Source organism: Salarias fasciatus, chromosome 20 (assembly GCF_902148845.1).
Source record: "Salarias fasciatus chromosome 20, fSalaFa1.1, whole genome shotgun sequence".
NCBI lineage: Eukaryota > Metazoa > Chordata > Actinopteri > Blenniiformes > Blenniidae > Salarias > Salarias fasciatus.
In genome coordinates this window covers 22936816-22962404 of record NC_043764.1, presented here as the reverse complement: position 1 = coordinate 22962404, position 25589 = coordinate 22936816, and the positions used below count along the sequence as shown (strand labels likewise).

Genomic DNA, 25589 nt, shown 5'->3' with positions numbered 1-25589 from the left:
GGCTGCATGAGCAAAGCTGAGTCTGACGCCCCGGTGTTCTCCAGTTCAGCCTCTACAAGCCTGTTCTATAACATCTCTCTTCCTTCTTTAGCTACATGTTTCTAACTTCCGTCAACATTGTGAGCTGCACACATTGTTCCTCTACACATTCCTGGACCCACAAATAAACCGAGCCACCAAAAGGCCTCCGAGCCGGGACCCGCTGGTATTATCAGCCGTTCCTCTTATAGTGCAGCTTTGGGAAGCTGCCAAACAAAACAATATTTAAGATTTTCTCTCAGACCTCGGCGAGCCTCCTAATGAGTCTTGGAACACAGACTTCAGGTTTGAAACGAGATAAGTGTGGAGAACAGATCTAAATGTTGGTGATCAGTCGCATCAATAGCTGTAAATAATTCATGAGTGTTTGTTTCAGCCCTCCACTTCCTCATTCTCCGTGTCATTCCTGTTTGAGTCTGTCTTCACTCCACGGTGGAGCCGGCAGACCACCGCTCCTCTAAAAGGACATTCTGCCTAATGGCCAATCACAGGAGGAGCCGCTCCTTGGATGTTGTCCCTCCTGGTTTGTACAGAAAATATTTGCATTCTGCAGTTTCTGAGGTACACACACCAAGTTTAAAACTCTTTCTCTTCTGATTTTACTACCAAAAGATTGAGTTTGTATCTTTCTTTTTTTTTTTTTTTTTACGGCTGCACTCAGACTAACGCTCCATCTGAGTAATACTGGAAACGGGCCCTCCAGTCACACAGCAAACATTTCTCATTTTTACCTCTGTGCTCAAGGAATTTCTTTGTTCTCTCCATTGCTCCAAACAATTTAAGCTTGGTGCTTAATTTGCTACAGGATGGAAGGAAAACAGAGGAATCACAAATAAATATGAGTCAGTATACTGAACACCTAAGAAAAGGGGGAACTGTAACATTTTCTGGCTCTTAAACCAGCAGTGATACACAGTTAACAATACCAATGCCCTCAAAGGCTGCCTTGAATTTATGTCTCAGTCTATCTTATTGGAATTAGTCATTAATAAGTGAATAACTTTAAAAAAAATAAATTTTCTCTCAAAGGAGACCTTCTCTACTTCAAAAACATCTGGTTTGAATGTCCAGTGAAACACGTGGAAAGGCTGTTCAGCAATGACAGTTGGGAGATGTCTTGATGTAACATGTTTTGTCCTCATAAATTAATTCAAATATCAAATATTGATTGAAAGAAATATATTTACCATCTACTCCCTGAGTTAGATGACTTCCCACTGGCTGAGTTGCAGCCTAATTGATCCTAATGCTGCATTCTGGTAAAACTCACACTGATGGCCCTCTATTGCAGCGAAAACCACAAAACTTTCAACATCACAGCGAGTTCGGAAGACAGTCCTGGCAGAGACCGTCCCAGCGTGATGTGGAAACCTGAAGTCTGCACAGCACATCAATTTTTCCAGAGATGTTGGAGATTTCTAATTCTGATCTCTAACCAGGTAGTTGATCCTTTTTATGGAAAAAATCTATCAGTCACAGATGTTTTTATGTATTTTCCAACATGCAAAGAGGGTTGTTAAAGTACTTGCCCATTATGTGGCATGAGGTTACGAAGTTGGACGTTGGATATATTAAGAAAAAAAAGGGGGGGGGACACGCGGAGATGCATGTATTCCCTCCTTTCGCAGCCAAATAATGACCTCGTTAGGGGGGAAAAAAACAACACCTCAATAACAACATTAAGTCCTCATCGAGCAGCCTCGGCCCCCCCTTCTGTCACCCTCTGCATTATTGAAATGGGCGGTCTGGAAAGAGTCTAAGCGGATCCTGTGGTGTTTTGTGTGTGTGTGCGTGCGCGCGCGTGTGTGTGTAGAGGAGAGAGGAGAGAGAGAGAGAGAGAGAAGAGGAGAGAGAGAGAGAGAGAGGAGAGAGGAGAGAGAGAGAGGAGAGAGAGGAGAGAGAAGAGACCCTCCTGATGCTTCAGTGCCGTGCAGTCCGGTGAACCGTTATTGTCTCCTCGCGCGCTGCCAGAAACGCGTCTTGAGCGTATTTCTTTGCAAAAGACAACGAACCCAAACCACATCCGGGCGACATGGGCAAGGTGGAGGGAGGGATGAAATGCGTGAAATACCTTTTGTTCGTGTTCAACTTCATATTCTGGGTAAGTGCGCGCTTGGTGGCAGATTTTACGTGATGGTGGTGAAGACGAGGGACAACTTGTGCGTAAAAAAAAAAATAAATAACCGGGGAGCAAGTGCAGCGGCGGGTGGCGCGCGCACAGCTGGGTTTTTACTGCCACGTGATGTTTCGGCGGCGGTGGTACAGTTTCCGCTCTTATCTTCTTCCAGGACTGCTTGTGAGTTTCGCGGCGCGGCCACCCGGCGTGGGTTTCACCCTGCGTGGCGCGGAAAGGGTGACAGCCAGAGGTTTCTCCGCTTTGGCTCACCGGGCTCAAATCAGATTTTCCACAGAGGGAAAAACCCGCCCCCTTTTTCCCGGGGAAGCGTGTTTTGAAAGAAGACTGAATGAAAAGACGAGAGAGAGAGGAGAGAGGAGAGAGAGAGAGAGAGAGCGATTGAGACGCAGCATGGAAAACAAACTTTGCGCTTTGGCACTGCTTTGTTCGGGAACGCTGAACTTCACGGTTATCCTCTGTGTTTTAGAGATCTGCGCCTGTGCGGGGTCACACAGAGTCACTCCACTCAAGATAAACAGTCAGGTGGATGTGAAAGGTGTGTGGGTGTGTGTGTGTGTGCCATGCACACACTTTTCAAGTATCTTCTTTTCTTTACCTTCAATTTCTTCAAATAAATATTAAAAATATAGCATCATTATAGGCATAATTTTCAAAGCTGCATCCTACTTGTCTGCAGTTTTTTTCTCAGGGTTCATGTGTGTGTGTGTGTGTGTGTGTGTGGTGCCCTGTGAATGGATCCATTGTGACAGCAGGACAATGGCATAATTCCAGTCTGCTGCTGCAGAGCAGAGCCGCTGCCGGAGCCCTGCAGACCCACCGGTCCCACCGGTCCCAGCACAGACCACTCAGATCCGTTCCCCGCCTGGCGCATCAGAGCGTGCACACATGCAGAGACAGACAGCAGAAAATGTGAAAGGTGACGGCCAGGGTGAGAAGGGTCACACGGCGACCCGTCAGGAACAGAGAGAGAGAGCAAACACTGACAGTGATAAAAGGGTCACTGGGAGATTGAGAGGGATATTCTGTGCGTGTGGGCGCGTTCCCGTGGCCAAAGAGGAACAGTTGGCATGAATTTGACCCAGATAGCGATAGGGGGGAAAAAAATCGTTGGGGTGCTGGATGAATCTGTGGATGTGTGACTTTGGATCATGCGAAAATGCACCAGTTTTCGATTTTATAGGCTTTTTGCAAAGAAGTGCTTCATATTTGTGACACTGCATCAGATACGGTTGAAGCATGAACACACTGCTCATGACTACAACATCCTATTTCCTGTCTGGGCTGCAGCCTCACAATGAGTGATGAAAGTGAGTAAAGGAAGGGCTGGTATGGTTTATTTGAACTCTTTGACATTAGAGAAGACACAGCATGGAAGGCCCGAACGTTGTTCAGTGACACAGATTTTTAACATGAAAATTACATCGATTTAAGCTGATGAGAAGTGACATGCGTGCTGTAAACCACTCCCTCTGCAGTCACTCTGTTCTGTGCCTGCTGTAAGCCTCTTTGACTGTGTGTAAAATTCTGGCAGAGCTAAAAATGTCATTCTAACTCCTATATAGACACAGATACACATTTGGATCTAAACAGACTAAATTCTTTTTATACCATTAAGAAGGCTGATAAGATGGGTTTTAATTTCTATACTGTCATTTTTACATTACACCTTCAAATTAAAATGAAAGCCTGCAGTGGAAGCACATTTCGACTGCTTCACTTCAAACCAGTCGTGTGTGTAGTGCTCGGCCACAATGCTGAAAACTGTGCCATGGTGCAGTGAATGACTGTATATTTATCATTATTTGTTTGTGAAACCACTGCAGAACTTCAACACGATGCCACTTTGACTGGCCTTTGTTTGTGAGCTGTGGTCCGCTGAACTGTTTAGTCAAATATTAATCTGGTGTAAGGTAAACAGCGCAGGACAAACATGCCTGGCGTGCAGAAAAGGTGCGACTTTCCCATGCATGTTGGTTCCTTGTAGTCAAAAACAAGGGACGTGGAGATCTTTGTCTCCCTCTGATTCAATTGTAAACATAATTCGATGATAAGAACTCATTTAGAGGTGGTCTGGTTTCACCCACATGCTCAGATGAGCTCATGGACTCTTTCTCAGACTCTTGCTTCCTGTGTGTTCCTGCATTATGTCAGATTGTAGTTCGGACACTCGCCTGATAACTATCGACACGCGGAAGCAAAGTAATGGTCTCGTTCATTTTTAAAGAGTATTAGTGTTCAATCAATGACCACACCTCTTCTTCATGAGCTTGAGGTCTGAGTGAACATGGCAGCAATCATCATTAAGCCTCAACGTATTCGGCGGAGTAGCTGCTCGTGATCCATTCATCATTCACGTTCTCTTTGAAACTGACAAAGAAATGTTTTATTGTTCCTCTTGATTATGAGAAAACTTTTTCTTTCTCTTAAATAATTACAAAGGTTTTTTTTTCCTATATATCACATCATCTAATTGAGGGCACTGGAGCTGAGCTCAGCTGAGCGCTGGTGAAGGCAGAACACACACACACACACACACACACACACACACACACACACACACACACACACACACACACACACACACACACACACACACTTCAAATTCACACCAACAGGCAACTGAGACCCAGTTTACGCAACGGCATTTCAAGTGAAGCTGCACCGTCTTGATATGGTGAAGTTCGCCTGTAGGACCGTTGTTTGTTTTTGTAATGAAACGACACACTCATACACAGAAAACAATACGATATAAACATGAACACTGGAGGGTTCTCAGACATTTGTGTGGCCGACGAGTGGCTTGTTTTTACCGGCGACTCTCAACCATGTACTTTTTTGTTAATGCCAAAAACAAATCAAATTCTAATGTGTTGTTTATAGAATACAGTGATTCTACCATTCTCCCCTTCTTCAGCCTGTAGATAATCAACCCTTCGAATAGTAATCATCAAGAAATACAACATCCCATTTATTTAGTGACAAATAAAACTCATCTTTAAATGTCAAAAGTACGTCCTCATTTAGTGTATCTGCCACAGATCAGGATCTCTACACCTCCGGTCAGCACAGAAACTGTAAAATGTCATTTCAGATTTATAACGCTGAGTTGGTGAAAACAAAATATTTTCCTCCTTCTATGTTTTGATGTAAAATACATTATACTTTTAGCAGAATATATATTGTCCTGATATGAGCTCCACAAAGCTAAATGTGACACGCTGTGTATTAAACTGCCTTGCTAAATTCATAGACTGCAGGGTTCGGTGCAGCAAAATTCCTCTAATTCTTTCCAGATAACTGCACTCATTCACACAGATTTTTGAACTGCTTCTCCGTAGTTTTGTCACATCCAGCCGTGAAAGGGACACGTAACCCCGGAGGTGCTGCTGCTGCGCTCCGACTGCCCCAGTCTGTCGCCGAGCACAATGGGATTTACTCCACCCATCATTATCCCACTCCTATTTACACTTTCCCGCTGCTCGTCACGTTTAATGTGTGCCTGCGTCTGTTTTTTTCCAAACACGTCCCAGACAGAAGACTGTTTTTAACCGGCCTCAATCGCTCACAAATTACTCCTGCATTTTAAGGAGTGCCTCCGAACGGTTTAGCTTTCATACTATTCCTCCTAATTTACAGCGGAGCTGCATGGGTGGTGTTTTTTATTTTTTATTTCCAACCTTGACAGCAGCTATCGCCACAGACGGTCTCTGGCTAAAGACCACAGCTCAGCCGCTCGCTCTCATGGAAATTCCCCTCGCAAAAACACTGTTTAACTGTACTCTTAAAAAAACGGAGGCCTCAAACCGTTAAAGAACCTCAATAAAGAGATTTCCACCTCTTTCAAGGAATATCCAGATTTCCACGGGGACGTTGGGACAAAGCCGGCGTGAAGCGTTCTCTTCGTGTTTTATTCTCTCTGAACGGGACCTGACGGGCTCTCTCATTACTCTCTCCTCTCTCCCTTCCCTCGTCCATTCTCTCCTCCATTGTGTGTCTGTGTATTTCACTCCTATTGTGCTCGAAAGCGTATCGTCGCAAGGAGACAGTGGGCCTTTGTCTTTTGGGCGGGAGAGGCTGAGATGAGGTGGGGTTAAAGGCGGGGTGGGGGGGGGGGGACACGGGGATCAGTCAGGGGGTGGGGGGGTTTCGGAGGGATTGGTGGGTCGGGGGGGGGGGGGGTAAAGTGATGGGGAGAGGGGTTATGAAAGCAGAGAGAGTGTTAATGGGACCTCTGGGAAGGCGAGGCTCTGGAGTGCCGGCGTTGGGAATGTACTTAGCATGTCCGCTACCGACTGCAGCGCTTTCACATCCTGGTTTTTAAAAAGGCTTTTAAACGCCGCCATAACGGTAAAGAGGTTTCTCCAAGTGCAAACCGACCACCTGCTCCTCAAGCCACAGTTGCCTCCGTGTCTCCAGAGCTGGAAAACTCGGAGGCTTCACCCCACCTACGCCGCCGCACCATCAGTGTGCTGACCAACGCCACCGCGAAACAGATCCTCTCTGCCGATAATCCAGCCTCGCTCCGCGCGTCTGCAGATCGACTGCATTCACTCCACCGTGCTCTATCACCTCCAGGCAGTTAATCCCGAAGCCCCCAGGAGCTCAGCTGTCCCATACATCACCAGACATGACACTAAATCCCCGGTTTGGGAGGAAGCCGGCTCCCCGGCACCTGTCCCATTCCAGTGCTTTACAACTGAGCAACTGGCTTCACTTCAGAACAACTCCATAAAATATAACCTGTGCACGAGGAGAGCAGGAGGAGGAGGAGGAGTGTGGAAAGCCGGGATGACATGATAGAATAATAGAGAGTGAAAAAGAGAAATCGCAGGAGCAGAAGAAGGAAACATCAAGAATTGAGAAGGAGCAAAATTCTTCCTGTCTGGATTTGGTCAAAGTGTCTGTTTTTTTTTCAAAGTAAAAGCAGCGAGCAGAGCTTCAGGACGCAGGAGTCAACCTCAACTCTAGATGTGGGACACAGAGAGACCATGTGACAGCCACTCGCTGAATGTTGTCCACTGACACAAATCATTTCATTTCTGTGCGCACACACACGCACACACACACACACACACAGACACCATGTTGTTTAGAAGCTCAACTCAAATGTTCTCAGCCTGGATTATCCCCGGGGGGCCGTGAGCTGAGTGATCATTAAAACCTCTCAGTATTGATCTATCAGTGGAGCTCTCCCACCGCTGCCTCTGCCCATTAGACATCTCAGATGGAGTGTGTGTGTTTATGTGTGTGTGTGTGTGTGTGTGTGTGTGTGTGTGTGTGTGTGGCAGCACTCACATCGAGGTCTCCTGACCACTCAGAGAATGACAGTTTTCTGTGTTCGCCAGGTCGTCCTGAAAAACCAGGGCTTTCAAGTATTAGCCTCCCGCTGGATGTATTCTGATGGAGGTTTTTAGATGAAGGAAAATATGAGCAACGTTTTACCACATTTCCAAACAAACAAGAGAGCCTGGTTAAGCTCAAGGTGCCATACTTCTGCCCGCAGCCGAGCAGGTCGTTTTCTTCTCGCCTGGAAGGAAAAGATAACTCCAGTTTTTCTCAGTGACAAAAGTTTAGTCTGCAGAGCTCGCACGATTCCACCCATCCTGCATATTCAGACATATTATTTTGGCGCAGAAATATTGTATTTTACCCCCATTTAAATCTGTGAAATTATAACTTTGTTGTGTGGCAGTGGAGAGGGTGGCAGGCCTTGGTGGAATTGAATGGAAAATTGCATTTATGAGGAGCGAAAGAACACAAACGACCCCTGAAGGCTTGAAGAAAAAAAAAAAAAAAACAAGCTTCCACTGTTGCGTGTCAGATGAAAACAGCATTGCATGAACACTGAAACCAATTTCCCACACTGATGTCATCTGAAGAGCCGGGACAGAAACTGTATGAGAAACATGTTTCGTTGCGAAATGCGCAACAGAAAATCGTAGATCCCACATTTTTAGACAATTTAATGGTTATTATTGTTAGTCTTTTTGACCTGAGGGAAGGGAAATCAGGATTTAGTTGCTATGTAGGAGTGTTGGCTGCAAATGAACACATGAGCATGACAGGCGATGAGTTTTCCTGTTTCTTCTCTGCAGTTTACCTCCTAAAAATGCTGCATTTGTACATCGTCGTGCCTTTTTTTTCTGCTTTCAGCTGATGGGATCCTTCGTTCTGGCCGTGGGCCTGTGGCTGCGTTTTGACCCGGAAACCGTGTCTCTGCTCAGCGGCGAAAAGGCCCCAGACACTTTCTTCATCGGTGAGTCCTGAAACACACCTGGGTTCACATCTGAGGTCGACACACGCCTGTAACGTCGCAGTGGAGCTGGTTCCACACGTGGACCCGATTCAGCACACGTGTTAGACCGTTCACCTCAGGCTGGAACGGGGTTGAAGTCACCACGTTGTGTTTTTTCACTCATAAAACACTGCTTGGTTTTTTTTTTTTTTTCTCTTTTTTTCTTTTCCGAACATAATGTGATGGAAAAACCACTACAACTTGCTAAAGAGGCGGTCTGTTGTTTTCATGTCTAATTAAAACTAAAGGTTCTGAACAAAATACAACTTGACTGCATATTTTCCTCTTCTTTCTTTTCTTTTTTCTTTTTTTTTTGCTTCTTGAAATTGTCATTGTTGGAGCTGATATGATCTCATGTTTTTTTGGGATTATTAAACTTTCATGCCTCAGATGAGAGTGAATAACAGGAAGCGTTCACTGCGTGTAAAAAAGTGAATACATGAGGGGAAACCACAGAGCTGCGCTCCACCTTTCGGTCTCTCACCCTCCCCCGAGGGGAGGGAGCAGAAAGAACAGAGGAGAGGCAGAGTTTCAAACCCGCAAGAGACGACTGTCAAGAAAGAAAAGGGAAAATAGACGGGATTTCATGACAAAGATTCAGGTTTTGTCCTAATGTGACAGGATGCTGCTGGAGGAGGACAGGAAAGGATGGATGACACTCACTGTTTGAGAAATCAGAGTATGGAGGACCCTGGTTCGATTCCTCATTTGGTCAAAAGCATCATAACCCTTAAAGGTTTCCGGTGCTTCTCTCTGAATCAGCCTATTAGGGCCCGAGATGGCGGGTGGCTTCTGTCAGGCCCTCTGGGACTGCGGCGCCGCACATGGCCTTGACAGTGAGAGTGCTCAGCGGTTGCTATGTCGCGTTCCCATGAAGCAAGACGTCTACTTTCCCTGTGCTTCTGAGAGTAGAAAGAGGAAATGCACACGCAAGTGCAGAAGCTTCAGCACCAGTTGGCAAAAACTTGGAATACAGCAATAAAATTCGCCCGACGACCCTGAGGTGTCAACCAAACCGCCAGCAAAACAAAACCCGCCTGTCTGAGTAATCGTTGTGTCACACAGAGGGATCCTACGAAGCGTCTCCCATCTGCACGCCCTGTTCCTCGCCCTCCGTGGAGCCGTTGCCTCGCAACCGATCCCATCTGTCCCAGAGTGCACTGTGGCAACCGGCCTGCCGCGCTCCTCCCCGAAGATCCACCTGTGATGTGTGTTTTCCTAATGAGCTGCTAAATGGGAGATCAGAGCGTCGAAGGGCCTCAGAGTGTCCCACTGAAGAGCTCAGCGGTGAATCAGACTTCTGCCGACGCAGATGTTCACATGAGGACGCTGTCAGAAGGCTCGAACTGTTAGGAATAAAACGTAAAAACACCCAGAAAAAACATGAAAACAGTTTGGAAATGATCTCTCCAGACAGTCAAATGCACATCTTGATCTATGCTGCCCCCTTTTGGTGAAATGAGGGAGCTGAAAAGACTCCTGGGTCATTAGAATCACTCACTCTGGGAAGATTATATTTCAACTATATTACTTAAAATAAATCCGATAAATCAAAGCGTTGCTTCTCTCATCTTGCTGTTCTTTCTTCTTCCTCCAGGCGTGTACATACTGATCGGTGCCGGCAGTCTGGTGATGCTGGTTGGTTTCTTCGGCTGCTGCGGGGCTGTTAGGGAGTCTCAGTGCCTCCTGGGTTCAGTGAGTATGAAGTTCAATAAATAACACTCAAATACACATTCATCTCACTTCTACAGCGCTTAATGTCCTCTGGGATTTTCTGTTTCTCAGTTTTTCGCCTGTCTGCTGATCATCTTTGGATCTGAGGTGGCAGCTGGAGTGTTTGGATTCCTAAACAAAGACAAGGTGCTTTTTTTTTCTTCTTCTTCTTCTTATTTCTGAGAACTTGACTAGAATTAATGATTCTTCAATGCTGCATTGAATCGTTATTCCTCCTCTCTCATGCAGATAGTTGAAGATGTCCAGAACTTCTACGCAAAAACCTACGATGAGAATAACAACGGCACGCTGATCACCTCGTACCAGAAAGTAGTACGTGAATATAAAAAATACATTCAGGAGCGTGTTGATGCAAAATTGGAATTTCATTGAGAAGTTTTGTCAGTTATGCCAATAAATTGAAAAGGGTCTTCCAGTATGTGTATATATATACACATATACATACTATATATATATATATATATATATATTATATATATATAATAATATATATATATATATATGTATATATCACAGTTGTAATATTTTCTTGTCCTCTCAGCTGAACTGCTGTGGGACCGTGAAGAGCCCGTGCCCCGATGCTGAATCAAGAGTCGTGGTGAGATCAGTCTCCAGCGGACATTAAACCAGACTTTTTAATGCTTGAACCAACGTGAACCGACCAGCGCTGCTTCTATCCGTTTGTCCGCAGGACTGCGAATCGGGCATCAAAGACTTCTTCAACAACAAGCTCTTCATCATCGGGTGCGTGGGCATCGGCATCGCCGGGGTCATGGTGAGTCGGGTGGAGAGCGGCGGCGGAGACGGGTTCGCCACATTTACGGCTGTGAAACGCTCTGATTTTTTTTTGGTTTCAGATCATCGGGATGATCTTCAGCATGGTGCTCTGCTGCGCCATTCGGAACAGCAGGGAGGTCATCTGAGGCCGACGCTTTGACCTTTTCCCCCCCTCACCCTTTCTGTGTCAAGCCCGATAAGACCGTCCAGCGCTTTGGCTCAGATGTCCATCCTCACTCGTTAGCCAGCCTGGGCCCCCAGGAAAAAAAAAAAAACACACCTCAGAGCTTTTCCCCTGGCAGTTTCCAAGACTTTCTTTCTATTTTTGCTCCCTTTTGCACGCTGAGTAGCATGAAGTTAAATTTTTCACATACCTGACGGGAACGGTTCAGTTTGCGGGTCGTTTCCTTTGCGGCCATTTGGCCCATCGCTCCAAAATCTGAACCCGCACACTGACACAGTGGTGTCAGTCCTTCTTCACACAGCCTTGACACTGACCCCTCGGCTGTGGGAAACTGAAGCCGGAGGGGGCGATCTGATGTGAAAACAGCTGACTTTGCTCGGCCACACACACACACACACACACACACACACACACACTCACAGCCATCCAAACACAGGTATGTTGTGTTACATGAGACCACAACCTCAAAAAAGGCTTTCTGGCTTCTCAGTGGGAGTCCGGACTGGGCGGGTCACGGTCAGGGTGCCGAGCGAGGGGATAACTGGAGCATGTCTCTAACGCGCTGGAAGCATGCACTCAGAACACACAGGTAGTGATCAGTAACGAAGAGAAGAGAAGCCGCTCCAGTAATGAACCAGTTCCATATTTTGGGAAATCTGCGTGCTTGATTTCTCGAGCAGTGCTGCACAAAAACATTCGGCAAACCAATCAGATCAGCTGAGATCCGTTTCCCAAAATGTTCAACTGGTTCATCAGTGTTTTGCACCTTTCGTTTTTCACAATCATCTTTAATTCAATGTGCTGGTGTTTTTTTCTGGTTTTGGAAATACTTGAAAAAGCCACCCAAAGTGGCACAGAAGGTACTTTTAAAAATCCATTGATGTATAAGTTTGGGAAAATAATGTGGAAAAGTGTACATGACTGGCAGCTGATAGGACTTAAACAGGCCAGTGTTGGTAATTTGAAGTAATCTGTTCCCGCCACTCCCTCACTACCACTGACATCTCCTCATCGTCGCCTCAGAAACAGTTTCCTGTCAGTTTTGGCACAGTGTCAACAACATCACTTCCGGCTCTTTCTAAACGAATATGTTTCTTACATAAGAGAGTACGCCTCAGCCGCTGCGGACTCCTCCGGTTCGGTATCATGTGGCTGTGTTTACAGGCTAAACATATTCTGGCTCCCCTGCTTCCATCTCCTCCCCACCGGCTGTGCCTTACATGTACACGCCCCGTCAGAAAGCCTGGAACGTGTCCCTCTGACTCCTTCACCCTCCGGAGAGCTGGACAGACGCACCAAAATCTGGGAAACTCAAATTTATCCAAATTGAAATCAGCTGTAAATTTTCAAGAGTTTATTTACAAGTCACATGAATCCAGTTTGTAAATGTTTTTTGTTTTTTTTTTGTAGTTGCACATTCTTTGTGTCTGATGTGATAGTTGCTATTTAACATGCTGTGTGTAGACGGGAACCTGCAGTAGTTGTACGTTGTTGTAGCGACTCCACACGTCACCGGAAACAGCTTCTCAATGTGCCTTTCTGTGCTTTAAACAAGCGATTTGTCGGGCTGCAGACTGTCGAGCAGGACTGTACATATGTTGGTAGAGTTGGACTGCAGTTACATTTCACTCACATTTGACGGGTAGCACATATGTGGCTCGACTCAATGTTACTGTGTTGGTGTTTTGTTCTGTTTTTTTTTTTTTTTTTTTAAACTGTCACACTCGACTGTGTCTCCTCCGCCAGAAGAGCTGACGTGGTGTTAGCTAAAGTCATTTCCCAGCCAACACTTTCCAAACATCTCTGGTACTGAGAAAATCTTTTCTCTCTCTTTTTTTTTTTTGGACTCAAAACAATCATCATAGCATAGAAGTCAAGGGATCTGGCTACGAGGGACAGAAGTGCTGTTTTTTTTTTGTTTCTTTTGGTTCCGGTTCATTGTGATGTGACAGAAACGAAGACGCGGCTCAGACGTCCTCGTGGCCTCGGGACGCCAGCAGGCGGTGTTCGTTCTCGGACGGCCTCGGCGGAGTTTCAACCCCTCTCCTGCCGCGTCCTTCAGCTTGATGTGTTGATGACCCTGCGACGCACCTGAACAGTCGAGCATTTCATAGATGATTGTGTGTTAATTTTTCGATACCATTCCAGGTCTCTCAGGAATATAGGTGTTTGAAGTTTAATAAAGGTTTTACAGAGTATCTGGTGTCTCTTGTTATTATGCAAAGAGTCTCAAATAACAGGAAGCATGACTGAACTGGTTTCAGGAAAAGGAAGGATGTTGGTTTTGTCAACAAACTAAACAGTATAATGTATTTTTATCCTAGTAGGTGGACCATAGTCTGATAATGGAGATCTGGTATCTATTCACAGCCTCACTAACCTGTTCTGCAGGCTGATTGGATTTCGAAAAGAAATTATTCCGCCAAGTCCAAATCTTTCTAGTATCTGAATTCAGGCCTTAAATCTTACCTGGAATTCAAAAATACTGTCATTTGAAAAATGTTGTTACTTACTCGAGGATAAGAAAGTGGAATTGGAATCGTGTGAATGCAGCTGTGTTAATATTTCTACAGTAAAAATAGAAAGCCAGCGGGAGTCCTGAGAGAAACCCTCACATCCCCCGTGGTTCGGAGGGTTTCCAGGTTTAGTCGCGTTCGATTCATGTCAGAGGTTCACCTTTCTGCGCTTGAGCCTGAAGGACAGCTGAACATGTCTCTGAGGGGCAGTTATGTGTGCAATTTGGCGATGGCTCCGGGGCGACGTGGGGTACAGTTTCCCCCGCACTGCAGCATGAGCACTTTCCCTGCCAGTGCAGGGTGTAACGGAGTGTGTGGCAGCGATCTCCCGATTGCATCAGACAAAAAAAAAAAAAAAAGTGTCACACTTGCAATCGGGCTGCTTTTTCTTTCCAATCCAGTGTTTGTGAAGTCTATTCTGAGACTCTTCCATCTGCACACACTCCACACACAGGAAAAACACACTCTGCGTTCATAGATAATTTATTCAGCATTTAGAAATCCGTATTTACACATTTTAGTCTGAAATGAACAATGAATAACTTTGAACTTCAATGGATGAAACTCCTTTGACAAGTCAAGTGGTTAAAATTGTTCTTAATTCCAGTTGAACTTTAGCTGAACATTTCGCTGAACATTACATACATACATATTTACATCAGTAAAGCTCGTGAAAATGCTTTGACTGCTGAGTTACGAGTGCGGCCTGATTTTCCTGCTTTTAACACATATGATCCATTTGTGGGCTCCTGCATCTCTGAAAGAAACCTGACCAACCAGAACGACCACGATCGACCGAGTGAGCAGAGCTACTCGACGGTCGAGGGATGGTTTCTGAATTTTTTTTTTTTTTTTTTTTATCAGAAGACTTGGTCCCAGAAGCTCTTTTCCATCATTATCGCTTCACTTTGCAACTATCAAGCATCTCCTTCCACTAAAATCATGAACCTTTTGAGATATTCAAGCATGATTTTAAATAATCGTGCCGGCTGCCTTTGAAGAGATTCACAGTACAGAGTTGAAACATCCTAAACACCTCAGCAACAGTCATTTGGGGACGATGAAAACGGTCAAACAGCTCAGAAAACCACTCCTGACAGATTAAAGTCTTTCAACACAGAATCCCTGAATGGAAAATTGTTGTACAGAAAGGTGAAGTATTTTATTACTTGTGCAGATTCTGACAAAACTTCTTGTGGATTCAAAAAAAGATACACAGTTTAGCATGTATCCTTTTTAAAAAATGACATTTTAATCAAGTAAAGTTTCAGCATCCTGGTTTCTTCTTTACAGCACCATTAAATGTAGTGATTTCTGAGATGGTTTGTAAAATGTAGGTTGAAGTTACAGGAGGGTTTGAATGGTTTTGATGTGTTTTGTAGCCTGAATGCATGAAGACAGAACTAAAGGTTTGCGGCCACAGGAGTAGAGTCGAGTCTGTTCTGGGCAAACGGAGATAAAGACGGACTGTCCAGCCCCTCAGTGAGAGCATCAACTCTCTTTTCAAGTGATAAACCGAACCGAGGCTAATACACAGGAGAGCTCCAGTCTCGTAAATAAGAGATACAGTCGCAAAGGTGAAATCTGAAAAGGCAGTTTATGCAGAGTAAATGTTGTAGGGCGAGTACCCCAGGAGGAACTCTCCAACGCCGACAAAGTACACGACCTGGGCGATGCCAAAGAGCGGGGCAATGACCAGGGCCCGGCAGCTGGCTCCCTTCAGGAAGGCGCCGGGTCCTTCTTTTTTCAGGATTTTCCTGGAATGGAAAACAGAGAGCGGAGTTAGCAGAAGTGCTGCCTAATGAGGAAAAGGGAACGCAAAATTTGGGTTTCTCCCAGGAAAATCTACGACTTAAATATGATTACCTGACACAGTCGACTACGCCGTTGTACGTTTCCTCATTAGCTCCTTTCTTGAGCGACTGTAGCCTTGTCTTGACAACTGGACAACAAACACAAAACACAGTTACTCACAACTTGTGATTGTCGTTGAAATTTGACTAAGGAAAATAGCGGACTGACCGTCACAGGGACTGACAGCCACAGCGGCGACACATCCCGCCATGCAGCCGGACATGAAGGACCAGTAGAAAGGCACGGACGGGTCTCCGGACGAATGCTGGCCGAGCTGGTGCAGATGTGCAAAAAGAGGGAAGTACACAACCGAGAACGGCATGTCCCTGAGAAGAAGAAGAAGACGAAGAAAACATTGATAATCCTCTGATCATCAAACAGAGATGTTCACAGAGGAGAATCTCACCTCATCAACGTGGCCCCGAGGCCCCTGTACAGTCCCGTGACTCCTTTGGTGTTGAGCAGCTCTCTGGTGATCTGTATGGCGGACACTCGCATGACCTGAGGAGCCGGGCTAGCGTTGTAGGAGCGGCTGAGGACAGCAGTCGTCCCTCCCATCTTCAGAGCCGTGGCCACGCTGGGCATCACCCTCTGCTGAGCGGCTGCAGCATCCAGGAAGCACAGAGTCTTTTACTGGGACGGAAGCATCCAACAGGGCAGCTGCCGGTCCGGCCTTCAGCCGTGTCTTACCCAGCCTGCCGGCATCCTGGAGCTGGATCTTGAGCATCTCCATGGGCGTGGTCACTATGACTTGGCACATCCCGGCGCAGCATCCTGCCAGCATCTCCTTGAAGACTGTCAACTTTCCTCTGAGGACACAGAAAGAAATTCAAGTCGTCGAATGTTTTGATCGTGGGGTTTTGTCGTGTCTGTCTCGTGGTACTGACCCGTCTTTGCTCAGCTGGTGGCGAAAGAAGTCATTGGCAGCCAGTTTGATGGCTTTCTCTGGGGTCACCAGGGTGAGATTCACTGCAGCACCTGCGAGAGCGAGCAAGTGAAACACTGAATATTGAAAGTAACTGAAAAAACCAACAGCATGCTGCAAAAGATGTTTGAACCTGATAACTGTTTCTTGGATCACTGAGGCTACTAATCAAATACATAATCTGTAAAATGAGCGCGAGCCGTGAAATTTCAGTGTCATGAATTAATTGCTTTGGCCGGTCAGTCAGAAATCACTCATCACAGACATCAGCGCTTTATCGCCGCTGCCAAGTTGAGAGTTGCCAGCTCTGCCAAAGCAGGCTAAATATGCACTGTGTTTATCCAGCAACAACTTATGAAAGTGTGAATAGACAACCTGCGGAGTCTTACCTCTGTACATGCCAAAGTAGCCTTCAGATTTCACCGTCTTGATCAGGCAATCCATCCTGAAAGGAGAGAAAGAAACGAGAGACAGATGAGAGAGGGACGCCAAATTACTCTCAGTTACGCTAAACGATGGACGAACTGCTTATATAACAGATGAACTTGGTTCATTTCATGGATCGTTTACTATCAAGATGTCCATAAAAGGCTATGACAGATACATTAATGTAAACAGTTTGTACAAAGAAGCTGCCTTTTCACAGGACGTCTGGAAACTGGAGGCAGCGTCAAATCAGCGCTCTTCTTCCTCCAGCAGCTGAGACTCTTACATGTTCCGGTAGAGCTGCTGGCCGCTGCGCTGGTTCTGCAGCCGGGTCTTGGCCAGGTCGATCGGGAACACGCAGGTGACTCCCACCATGCCTGCAATACCTCCATTGATCAGTTTAGCTGGGAGGCTCCACGAGAAAAGGTGAAAGGTGAAAATGTCAAAACATGTTCTTGCAAAACTCCAGGGTAGAAACACACTCTGCAACGCACAGCCGCTTGGTGACTGTAAATCAGACATTAACAGGTTTACAGTGAATTCCTCTGGGGATCTAGTCATCCAGAAATTACTTGTTGACAGAATGAATCTAACAAACACACCCAGCTGACAACCTGTATGTATTTGGCATAAATAAATTATCAAAATCAAGGGAATAAATCAATGACATGCTCTCATCCAGCATGTTTTTGGGCTCATACCTAATTTGCTGTTGCTGGGCCATGGTTCCCGCTTGTTTTCGGTTGGTTAGTTGTAGGTGAGGCCGCAGAGGGAGAGCAGGTCGAGAGTCCCCGAGAGACACTGAGCAAGGCAAGAGTACAGAGAAGCTCCGGGTTATATATATATTTAGAAGAAAGCCCAGCCCTGCGGATCCGGGGATGAATTCCAGATCACTCCCCACCCACTGAACTCACAGACGAGAAATAGTCCGTGTCAGTCATCACACATGTATGAAGGAGGGAGTGCCAGCACGGGGCTACGAGCTCCAGGACTCACAGTCTGATGTTAATTTATAATGAGGATATAATTTAACAATCACAACACTGGAATTACTTACAATTCTTCTGAACTGGGCTCATCCTGAAAATGAATATAATGGCTTATTATTTTTATACTTTTACTGTTGACAGCCATAAGTCAAAAGAAATATAGAGATTTGTATGCACAATGAACTAGAGTTTCATTAACTAAATTGTAAATTATTAAATGTAAAAGCACTGACTTGACAACTATAAAAAAAGGAAAAAAAAGAGTTGACAACTACACTGAATTTAAATGCATTGCCAGTTTGATTAATTCCAGAGATGTCAAACATAAACTATACAGTGATATAGGTAAAGATATATAAATAAATGGAGATATACTTAAAGCGTAAATGCACAGAAAATAAAAATGTTGTTCAAAAGGTTTTAATATTAATCCACACTGTGATCATACAAATAAGTGACATGTTATTTTAAAAGCACAGAAGTAGATAACATGGTGTAAGTGTGTGAGGGGTGTATAAAATTACAACCTTGAAGAAAAAAACCAAGCAAAGGATCCAAGAGAATTACAGCAATGTGATTTTTGATGTGTTTCTTCCAGCCCTAATAACAAGTTATGTTGACTATGAAGAGGATAAAAGCTGAAATGAAACAATGCAAACACTAAATCGTGCTAATTTCTTTTCTTAAAATAAAACATTTTACAACGTTCCAGCAAAACATTCTCGTTCTAAAGTGTGATCTGGAAATATCAGCTGTGAAAACATGCATGAGCTTAAAACTCAAAACAAGAGAAAAGTCATTAGAAAGGCATTAAAGTGTAACAAGTGTTTCTAAATTGCTGAACATCTTTGTTCTCTGCATAACATTCTTGCACATGTTGCAGATCTAAAGTAATGTAGAGTGATTATATGAGAAGAACTGACCTGTAGACGTGAGGATGCAGCTGTCAGCTCTCTGCTTTGTAATAATCATTATTTATAAGACATGACATGAGCTTTTGTTTGTAGTCTTTCTGAAATGGTCAAACTTTAAAGTGAATTTATGATCATGTATTGTTGTAAAAATATGTTCAAAAGCTCCTAAATGCTGCATTTCAAATGCTTTTGATGGCAGTGAGGATACAATGGGGAGCAGGTGGAACAGGAGCTGCAGAAAGAAAACAGCGAGGGAGGAGAAAAAAGGATGAATATGCAGGAGACTGCAAATTGAATGTGTATTTGTTTCTTGTATTTGAAAATTTATTATTTTCTTAACTGTTGTTCATAATAAATAAATCTCACATGTGTTGCAGGCATAGTATATTTTTATTGCAATATTAATTTGCTCACAGACTCCAGGAATCGTAACATTTATGCTCTCCGGCAGAGGAACAGAACAAATCTCTTTAACAGTTAATATTCCTGGTTATTCTTATGAGTCTCAGGTTGATGGTGTGATAATAATCTTCTTTTCAGGCCTTTTCTCCTCTCCTGCAAAGAGCCTGCCTTTTGCTATTTCCCCCGTTGTAAACACAAATTTATCTGGTTAAATAAAAGGTAAATAAAAATGTATTTTGGGAACACTGTTTGTATAAGATTGAACTTGATAATGTGCGTGCATGTTTGAACAGGTTATTAAAGATATTGGTTCACATTGTGATAAGAATTTACTGCCAAACCATGGAGAGAGGCAGCGGGGAAGATATGAGAGACTGCAGGACTTTTAGCGCTTCGACTGGATCGCAGTTGAAAAGTGACTTTCACACATCTTTACAACCTGACTACAACTGATAAAGTGTCTCATTGCTGGATGTTTTTACATCTTCGCAGGTTCTTCAAATATCTCCCACGATGCATCTGACTACACTCATAGTGCAAGCATGTGCAGCACATGTTGATGTCGACAGAAACAAATTGCAGTTTTTAATGGAAATGAATAAAAGTGAGTAAGATTCTTCATGATTCAGGCACAAACAGGGCCGGAGTGCAGAGAGCATTTCAACACGAGCAAACATCGTCTGTGCAAATGTGAAATTAGATGCAAAACTGCATGAATGAATAAGAACAAACATTGAAATGTGGCCTTTCTCATGTAATTACTGTAGTGTAAACTAAAAACTAGAAGCAGAAATCGCGTGTCATCTGTTCACAGAGTTTTGTGGACATGTGTGCTTGTACATGAAGCTCCAATGTTCTTTGTCTTTTTTTTTTTTTTAAAGGTCAAACAAAGAATATAAGCTCAAACATTTTGTACGAAAACAGTCAGGAGTGGGTGCCTGGCAGGCCTCAACGCGTCAGAGCACGTAAAGAATCCTGCTTAAAAATATCAGTGAAATCCAGAAATAACAAGTTACACAACTCATATGTGGGCTTTCTTTTTTAAGTCAGCGATTCTATACATTCTTGGCTTTCAGACGTCCCGATATTTCTAAGAGCTGCCTTTTTATATAACAACTTAACATGTCAAGTCAAGCTCATGGTTGCACATGTAAGGTAATTCATCAGTTCTTATCGCTTACTAAGAGATTAGCTGGTCCAGAAATCATTCAGTGTTTTAAAAATGCCTGTGGATTGCAAAGTAGAGGAAAACTTGAGGAGGGACCAAACTGAGACCAAATATTTGGTCTCTACATGAGGTTAAACAGGTCATGGTTCCTGAGTTTATGCTGAAATACAGCAGAGCCTTTAAAGACTGTGACTGCATGTGACCACAAGAGGGCAGACAAACCCAGTCCCAACATTTAGTCCTGGTTTGTCAGGAAGATGCTCTGTTCTGTAGGTGTTTCTCTCTCTCCTTGATTAGTCAGTTGAAGCCTCCTCTCTGGGCAGCTGCAGGCCGTGAAGCACCACAAACAGAATAACTTGCAGGAGCAGAAATATTTTTTATGAAATTCCAGGACCCTAGGGAGGGGTAATGAAGTGAAAGCTCAGAGGAACAGGTGGGAAATGATCACGGTTGGGTCGCAGCTGGCATCCAACCACATTCTGCTCCTTAGCCCAGAGATAAAAGCATTATTGACTTTTCATATGAGGGAATTCAGGCCCGGTCGTCATTAAACACGGGAGCCGTCTGAACACGCGAACAAAACCGAGCATCCTGCTTCACTGGTCAAAGAACAAGTGGCCATGGCGAGATCTTCCTCAGACAAGAGGGAACACAGACTTCTTGGTCAACAATGAGAAAGTATCTCTATTGAATATATGCCGACAGCCCGTCTTTTCCAAAGAATTACATCAGAAAACACGACGTCTCCACAGACGTCATGCAGCAATCTGCTTCCCCATCTGCTGGCTGCTCATGTGAACGCTCTCACGCCAGCTGCAAAAACAATTTGTTTTTTTACCAGTCAATATGGCAGCGAGAGGTGACTGAGAAGTGATCACAGCCCACCGGCGTGTTAGGAGTGTTAAATTGTTTATCTTGTTCTGTCATCCAGGGTTTCCGGTCCCAAAGATGGCGGGAGAGACTTCCTGAGACACGTTTCACTGACCTTGGTACACCTCCAGAGGAACAGAAAATAGTTTGACCTAAATCGTGTCGTGTCCTTGAAGACACTCTTATTAATAACCTCGGGAGTCAGGAGAAAACCTCCGTCTTTTCCACTCCTGGTTTCTGTCCCTCCTCTCATTTGTAATCATTCCTGTCCTAACTTTGATTCCACCTCCTTTTTTTTTTTTTTCTTCTTCTTTTTTTTTGGCGTGTGTGCACCTTCGCTTTCGCTCAGACCCCGAAGGCCCCCACAGGGGCTCAAAATCAATCTCACAGAGCTTAAAATAATCAACCTAGTTGAAGGAGAGGGCTTACCAGTCGCGTGTACAGTAGCTCCCTACCTCGCACCTTTATTTTTACTCCGTCCCTGCCCTCCTCTGGATGCGAGCCATCTCAGGATTAATCTGGATTTTCTGCAAACGTTTGTCTTAAATCACATTTGCAGTTGATTAAATTTCCCACTCTGCATGCAGCAATCGCCGTTCCCTTCGCCTGGGTGCCATTAAAATGTCAGTGACGCTTTGTAACGTGGATTTTAAAGCTGACTCTCTCGTGCGTGCATACAACTGAGGTCAGCCGGTCGCTTTTAATTGCCACTATAGGAGAATGTGAGCCCGTCTCCCTGCGACGATGGCCTGTGGCGTGTCCGCCGCAGTCTGGAACATGAATGGATGGATTGCTGTTAATTCAAACACTCGTCACCTTGAAAAAAAAAAAAATCATTTAAAAAAACAAATCTTGTGGGCATATGTTTGTTTGCATCAATTTGTTGAAGTAATTCACAGTGTGAGCGAGCGCGAGATGACTCACCGACATGTGAGCGAAAATACAGTGCATTTTGCCAAATAGCAGAGAAAACAAAGGCTGCCGCAACGGCTCCGCGTAATTGGTGACCCCTGTCTCAGCAAGTCGTAACCCCCAAGACAGCTGAAGAAATATCATCGATCACTCAGGGTAAGAATAGCGTCTGGGAGCTGGCTTACGGCCAGCGCCGAGGCCGTCTCCGCCGGGGTAATTAACAACACCATTCACAAAGACGCATCCATTTAAAGATCTTCAAACAGTCCCGATTTCTGTCTCTCACGACCTTTAGCTAATGAGCCGTACTCCTGCCGGTGGAGCTGCACGTTGAGGAAGAATTAAAATACTACAGCTGACCCTGCCTGATTTAAAAAGCCACTTTCAATGGAAAACTGTTAGAAAAAAAAAAGTGATGCCCAGAGTCCTCGTTCCCCCATTTCATGCTAATTTCATTGTCTTCTGTTTTTTTGGGTTCTGCCATTGATTTTTAAAGGTATGCAAATTTGTCCCGACTCAGTGCCGAAGTCAAGGAGGCGAAGCCCGTCCTACATTACAACTCAAATATAGCTGCCGCAATTAGGGCCGGCTTTCGTCTGCCACATTAGGCATGCAGGAGAAATCATTCCCTATTACTGTCTTATTTATCTGTCGATGTTTTGAACTCAGAAAACAGGAATATAATCAGTGGACGGACTGGATGGGAGCTCTGGCGAGGTTCAGGGTCCTTGGTAGGATTCCGCTTGAAGGTTCACGGAGATAAAAGTGACGATTCTCTTTCTGGATCGTCTTTGTCCCGTCGCCGTACAAAGAAAGGACTCGGTGGGGTTTTGCCCTGATTGCGTGAATAAATAAATGAGTCCGTCGATTTCTCTGCTGAGCCTCTTCCTCTCGTTTTCCCCCCTCTGTGTTGCTCTGAAGCCCTCAGAGGAGGAGTAATTACAACCTGTCTCTGACCCGCACTGGCCTGCAGCCCAACAGGAACAGCCTGCGGACGCCGGCGGAGGGGAGGACGGCGCCCAGAGGGCCACGAATGAACAGAAGAGATGGGAACGAAGAACTGATAACAGCGTCGAAGAACAAACAAACAACAAACAAAAAAAAAAACAGTCAAGGGTGACCGAGCGAGGGATGCTGAGGAGTGACAGACCGAGGGAGGAGAGGAGGGCTCGATGGAAGGGTAGGGGGTGAGCAGGATGGCGGAGGGAGAGAGAGGGAGGGCGAGCTTCCGACAAAAGGAAGTGGGAGACGATCCAGTAAAACACATGGTGAGCGAGCGAGCGTGCGTGCGCACGTGCATTCCCGTACGTTGGAGCCACGACGCGGTGAGGGGAGTGCAGGCGGGAGATGGTCACAGCCCTAATAGCATTATAATACTTGACGCCAAATTTGAAAGGCTAGATTGCAGCCTGTTCGGGATTTAATTCTAAATTAAGCTTGTAAGGAGAAAATTTGCATGTAAATCCATGTACCGAGCCGTTACTCAATGTGTGCTCAACAATTAGAAGCATTGAAATCAGAGAGTTAAGACAACTGAGTGGGTGCCAGGATGGAGATGAGCTGCTGGCACGCAAACACGCCGCACATGGAAACGTCATGGAGGGAGAATATTATTAAAATACACAAAACACACAGTTTTGCCCCCCCCCCCCTTCCCGGTCAAGCCTGTGAAGTTTATAATAGCTGTTACATGTCTGCGCATGTACAAACACACACGTTTTTGTGAGTCGAGTCCAAGTGTGGCAGAAAGGAGAGAAAGGGAAGTGTGACAAAGTGAGTGAGGGAGAGCCAGAGCGCTGAGCTCTCCTTCTATAGACCGAGCCCGGCCTTGAAGTCTGTCGGCTCCGAATGGCACATTTGGCACGAGAAACTTCAATCTGAGTCCCAGAGAAAAAAAAAAAGGGTTTTGATGAATTTTTACTCTTACCTCAACAAATGCATTTGCTTTAATGGCGCAATTTGTTGGCACTTTTCTCTCAGTTAAAGCAATCTGTGTTCAGCGGAGGGCGTGACAGGGAAAGTGTGTTGATTTTTTTTTTTACAGTTTTGATCTACTCATGGGGGTAAAGGTCAGAACTCATTATTAAAATTACCATAACTAACAAGTGCAATTCAAAAAAAAAAACACCTCTGAGCCAAACATTAGGAAAGTTACACTTATCGGCGCTGGTGTTCACAAAGATATGTGAAAATACAGATATCCCCTCCAGAAGTGGCTTTTACCCCATTTTTTACCATTTTTTCTTATTTCAAAAAGTACATTACTGTACGCTGGGATTCAGACGCCGGCGTAGCCACTTTCAATTCAGTAACTTGAAGTGCTGCAAAGTTTCCCACAGCTTTCTGGCATCACCACGGTGGATATTTCTCTTTTCAGTTCCCTTCCCAGACTCACAGACATCCACACATTCAAAAGTTGCATTAAGATTCTTCATTTTTCAGTAGAAAAGAAGACACAGCTGAGCTTAAATTTCAGCGATTTAGTGGGCCAGACAAATCCACCTGCGACCCTCCATCTCTAACCTGGACCGTTTGAACCGACATGATGCATGGAAAGTGAGTTTTATATGTTTCATTTGCTTAAATACAAGCAGAGGTGGCATTTCTTTGCATATATTATTTCTTTGATTTCTTTCGATTCAGTCCCAGAGAATATCCAATAAAACTCATCAAACTGATCAATTACACAGGGAACACTGACGCTTTCACATGGTAAGGAGCTTCTCTGTACATCAGTTTCCAGAGTTATGGGTACGTAACGTACTCTGATTAACTGCTACCTAATGTATAATTCAAACTTTGTGAACACACTCGCTTTCAAATCAAGCATAAATATGCGTGTCTAGTCTTTTAATTGTAGCTTGGTATTTTTTTCATGAAGGTATTACCTTTTTTTTTTTGGAAAGATCTTCTTTTTGTCAAACACAGAAGACAGTCGCAAGAACAAGGAAAAGCGAAGCAGTCGATCTGTGCTGAGGTTGTAAATGTTTAATGTGACAATAATTTTAAGATGATTTGAGTCGGTATTTGACTCGAACTGTACCGGCATGATGAAATCAGTATGCTCGCTCGTGTTAAATGCAGCCAGTTCAGAACCATCAGTAGCAGACTTTATGGTGACATTCCACTTATTCCTTTTGTTTAGAGTCTCTCTCTCTCTCCCTCTGTCTGTTCATATCTCTATCTCTCTACCTCACACACATGCACACGCGTGCACACACACACACATATATACTGTACATGCACTCCTTTGTATAACTGTGTTTGCAGCAAATTGAAGCTGCAGCAAATTCAAGGTCTCTTGTGAATGTCTGTAGAAAAAAGACTGCAAGCACCTGGACAAAAAGGCATAATGTCCCTCGGTGGATGTGCGCACGCGCTCTGCGTGTGTGTGTGTGTGTGTGTGTGTGTGTATCCATGTGTGAACACATGTGAGGGTGTGAAAGC

General features: G+C 44.7%; 3 protein-coding genes across 4 annotated transcripts in view; 2 read left to right on the top strand and 1 right to left on the bottom strand.

Annotated features, from left to right (window-relative positions):
• Positions 1-25589, top strand: part of LOC115408633 (rho-related GTP-binding protein RhoA-D) — a 644285-nt gene that overhangs the window by 519384 nt on the left and 99312 nt on the right. The window lies entirely within an intron of this gene.
• On the top strand, positions 1925-12054 carry LOC115408628 (CD9 antigen-like). 2 transcript variants are annotated; one of them, XM_030119476.1, is made up of 8 exons: positions 1925-2140; positions 8330-8432; positions 10069-10166; positions 10257-10331; positions 10434-10517; positions 10747-10800; positions 10897-10980; positions 11063-12054. In XM_030119476.1, the coding sequence occupies exons 1-8, from the start codon at positions 2072-2074 to the stop codon at positions 11126-11128; spliced, it is 633 nt and encodes a 210-aa protein (XP_029975336.1). In that variant the 5' UTR covers positions 1925-2071; the 3' UTR covers positions 11129-12054. The 2 variants fall into 2 exon arrangements, with proteins under 2 accessions (XP_029975336.1, XP_029975334.1); XM_030119474.1 differs by having other exon boundaries at positions 1928-2140; positions 10747-10803.
• Positions 14982-17686, bottom strand: LOC115408620 (mitochondrial glutamate carrier 1-like). Its single transcript, XM_030119467.1, has 9 exons — positions 17589-17686; positions 17174-17299; positions 16851-16906; positions 16424-16514; positions 16227-16345; positions 15943-16138; positions 15705-15862; positions 15549-15624; positions 14982-15439 (listed from the first exon to the last, which is right to left on the bottom strand). Exons 1-9 carry the CDS (start codon positions 17609-17611, stop codon positions 15280-15282), a joined length of 1005 nt encoding a protein of 334 aa, XP_029975327.1. The 5' UTR covers positions 17612-17686; the 3' UTR covers positions 14982-15279.

Coding starts and splice junctions, on each gene's coding strand:
- LOC115408628 (XM_030119474.1), top strand. CDS start 2,072: ATGGGCAAGGTGGAGGGAGGGATGAAATGCGTGAAATACCTTTTGTTC. Junction 2,141..8,329: donor TGTTCAACTTCATATTCTGG/GTAAGTGCGCGC, acceptor TTCTGCTTTCAG/CTGATGGGATCCTTCGTTCT. Junction 10,167..10,256: donor CTCAGTGCCTCCTGGGTTCA/GTGAGTATGAAG, acceptor TCTGTTTCTCAG/TTTTTCGCCTGTCTGCTGAT.
- LOC115408620 (XM_030119467.1), bottom strand. CDS start 17,611: ATGGCCCAGCAACAGCAAATTAG. Junction 16,515..16,850: donor CTACTTTGGCATGTACAGAG/GTAAGACTCCGC, acceptor TCGCTCTCGCAG/GTGCTGCAGTGAATCTCACC. Junction 16,139..16,226: donor CCAGGATGCCGGCAGGCTGG/GTAAGACACGGC, acceptor TGGATGCTGCAG/CCGCTCAGCAGAGGGTGATG.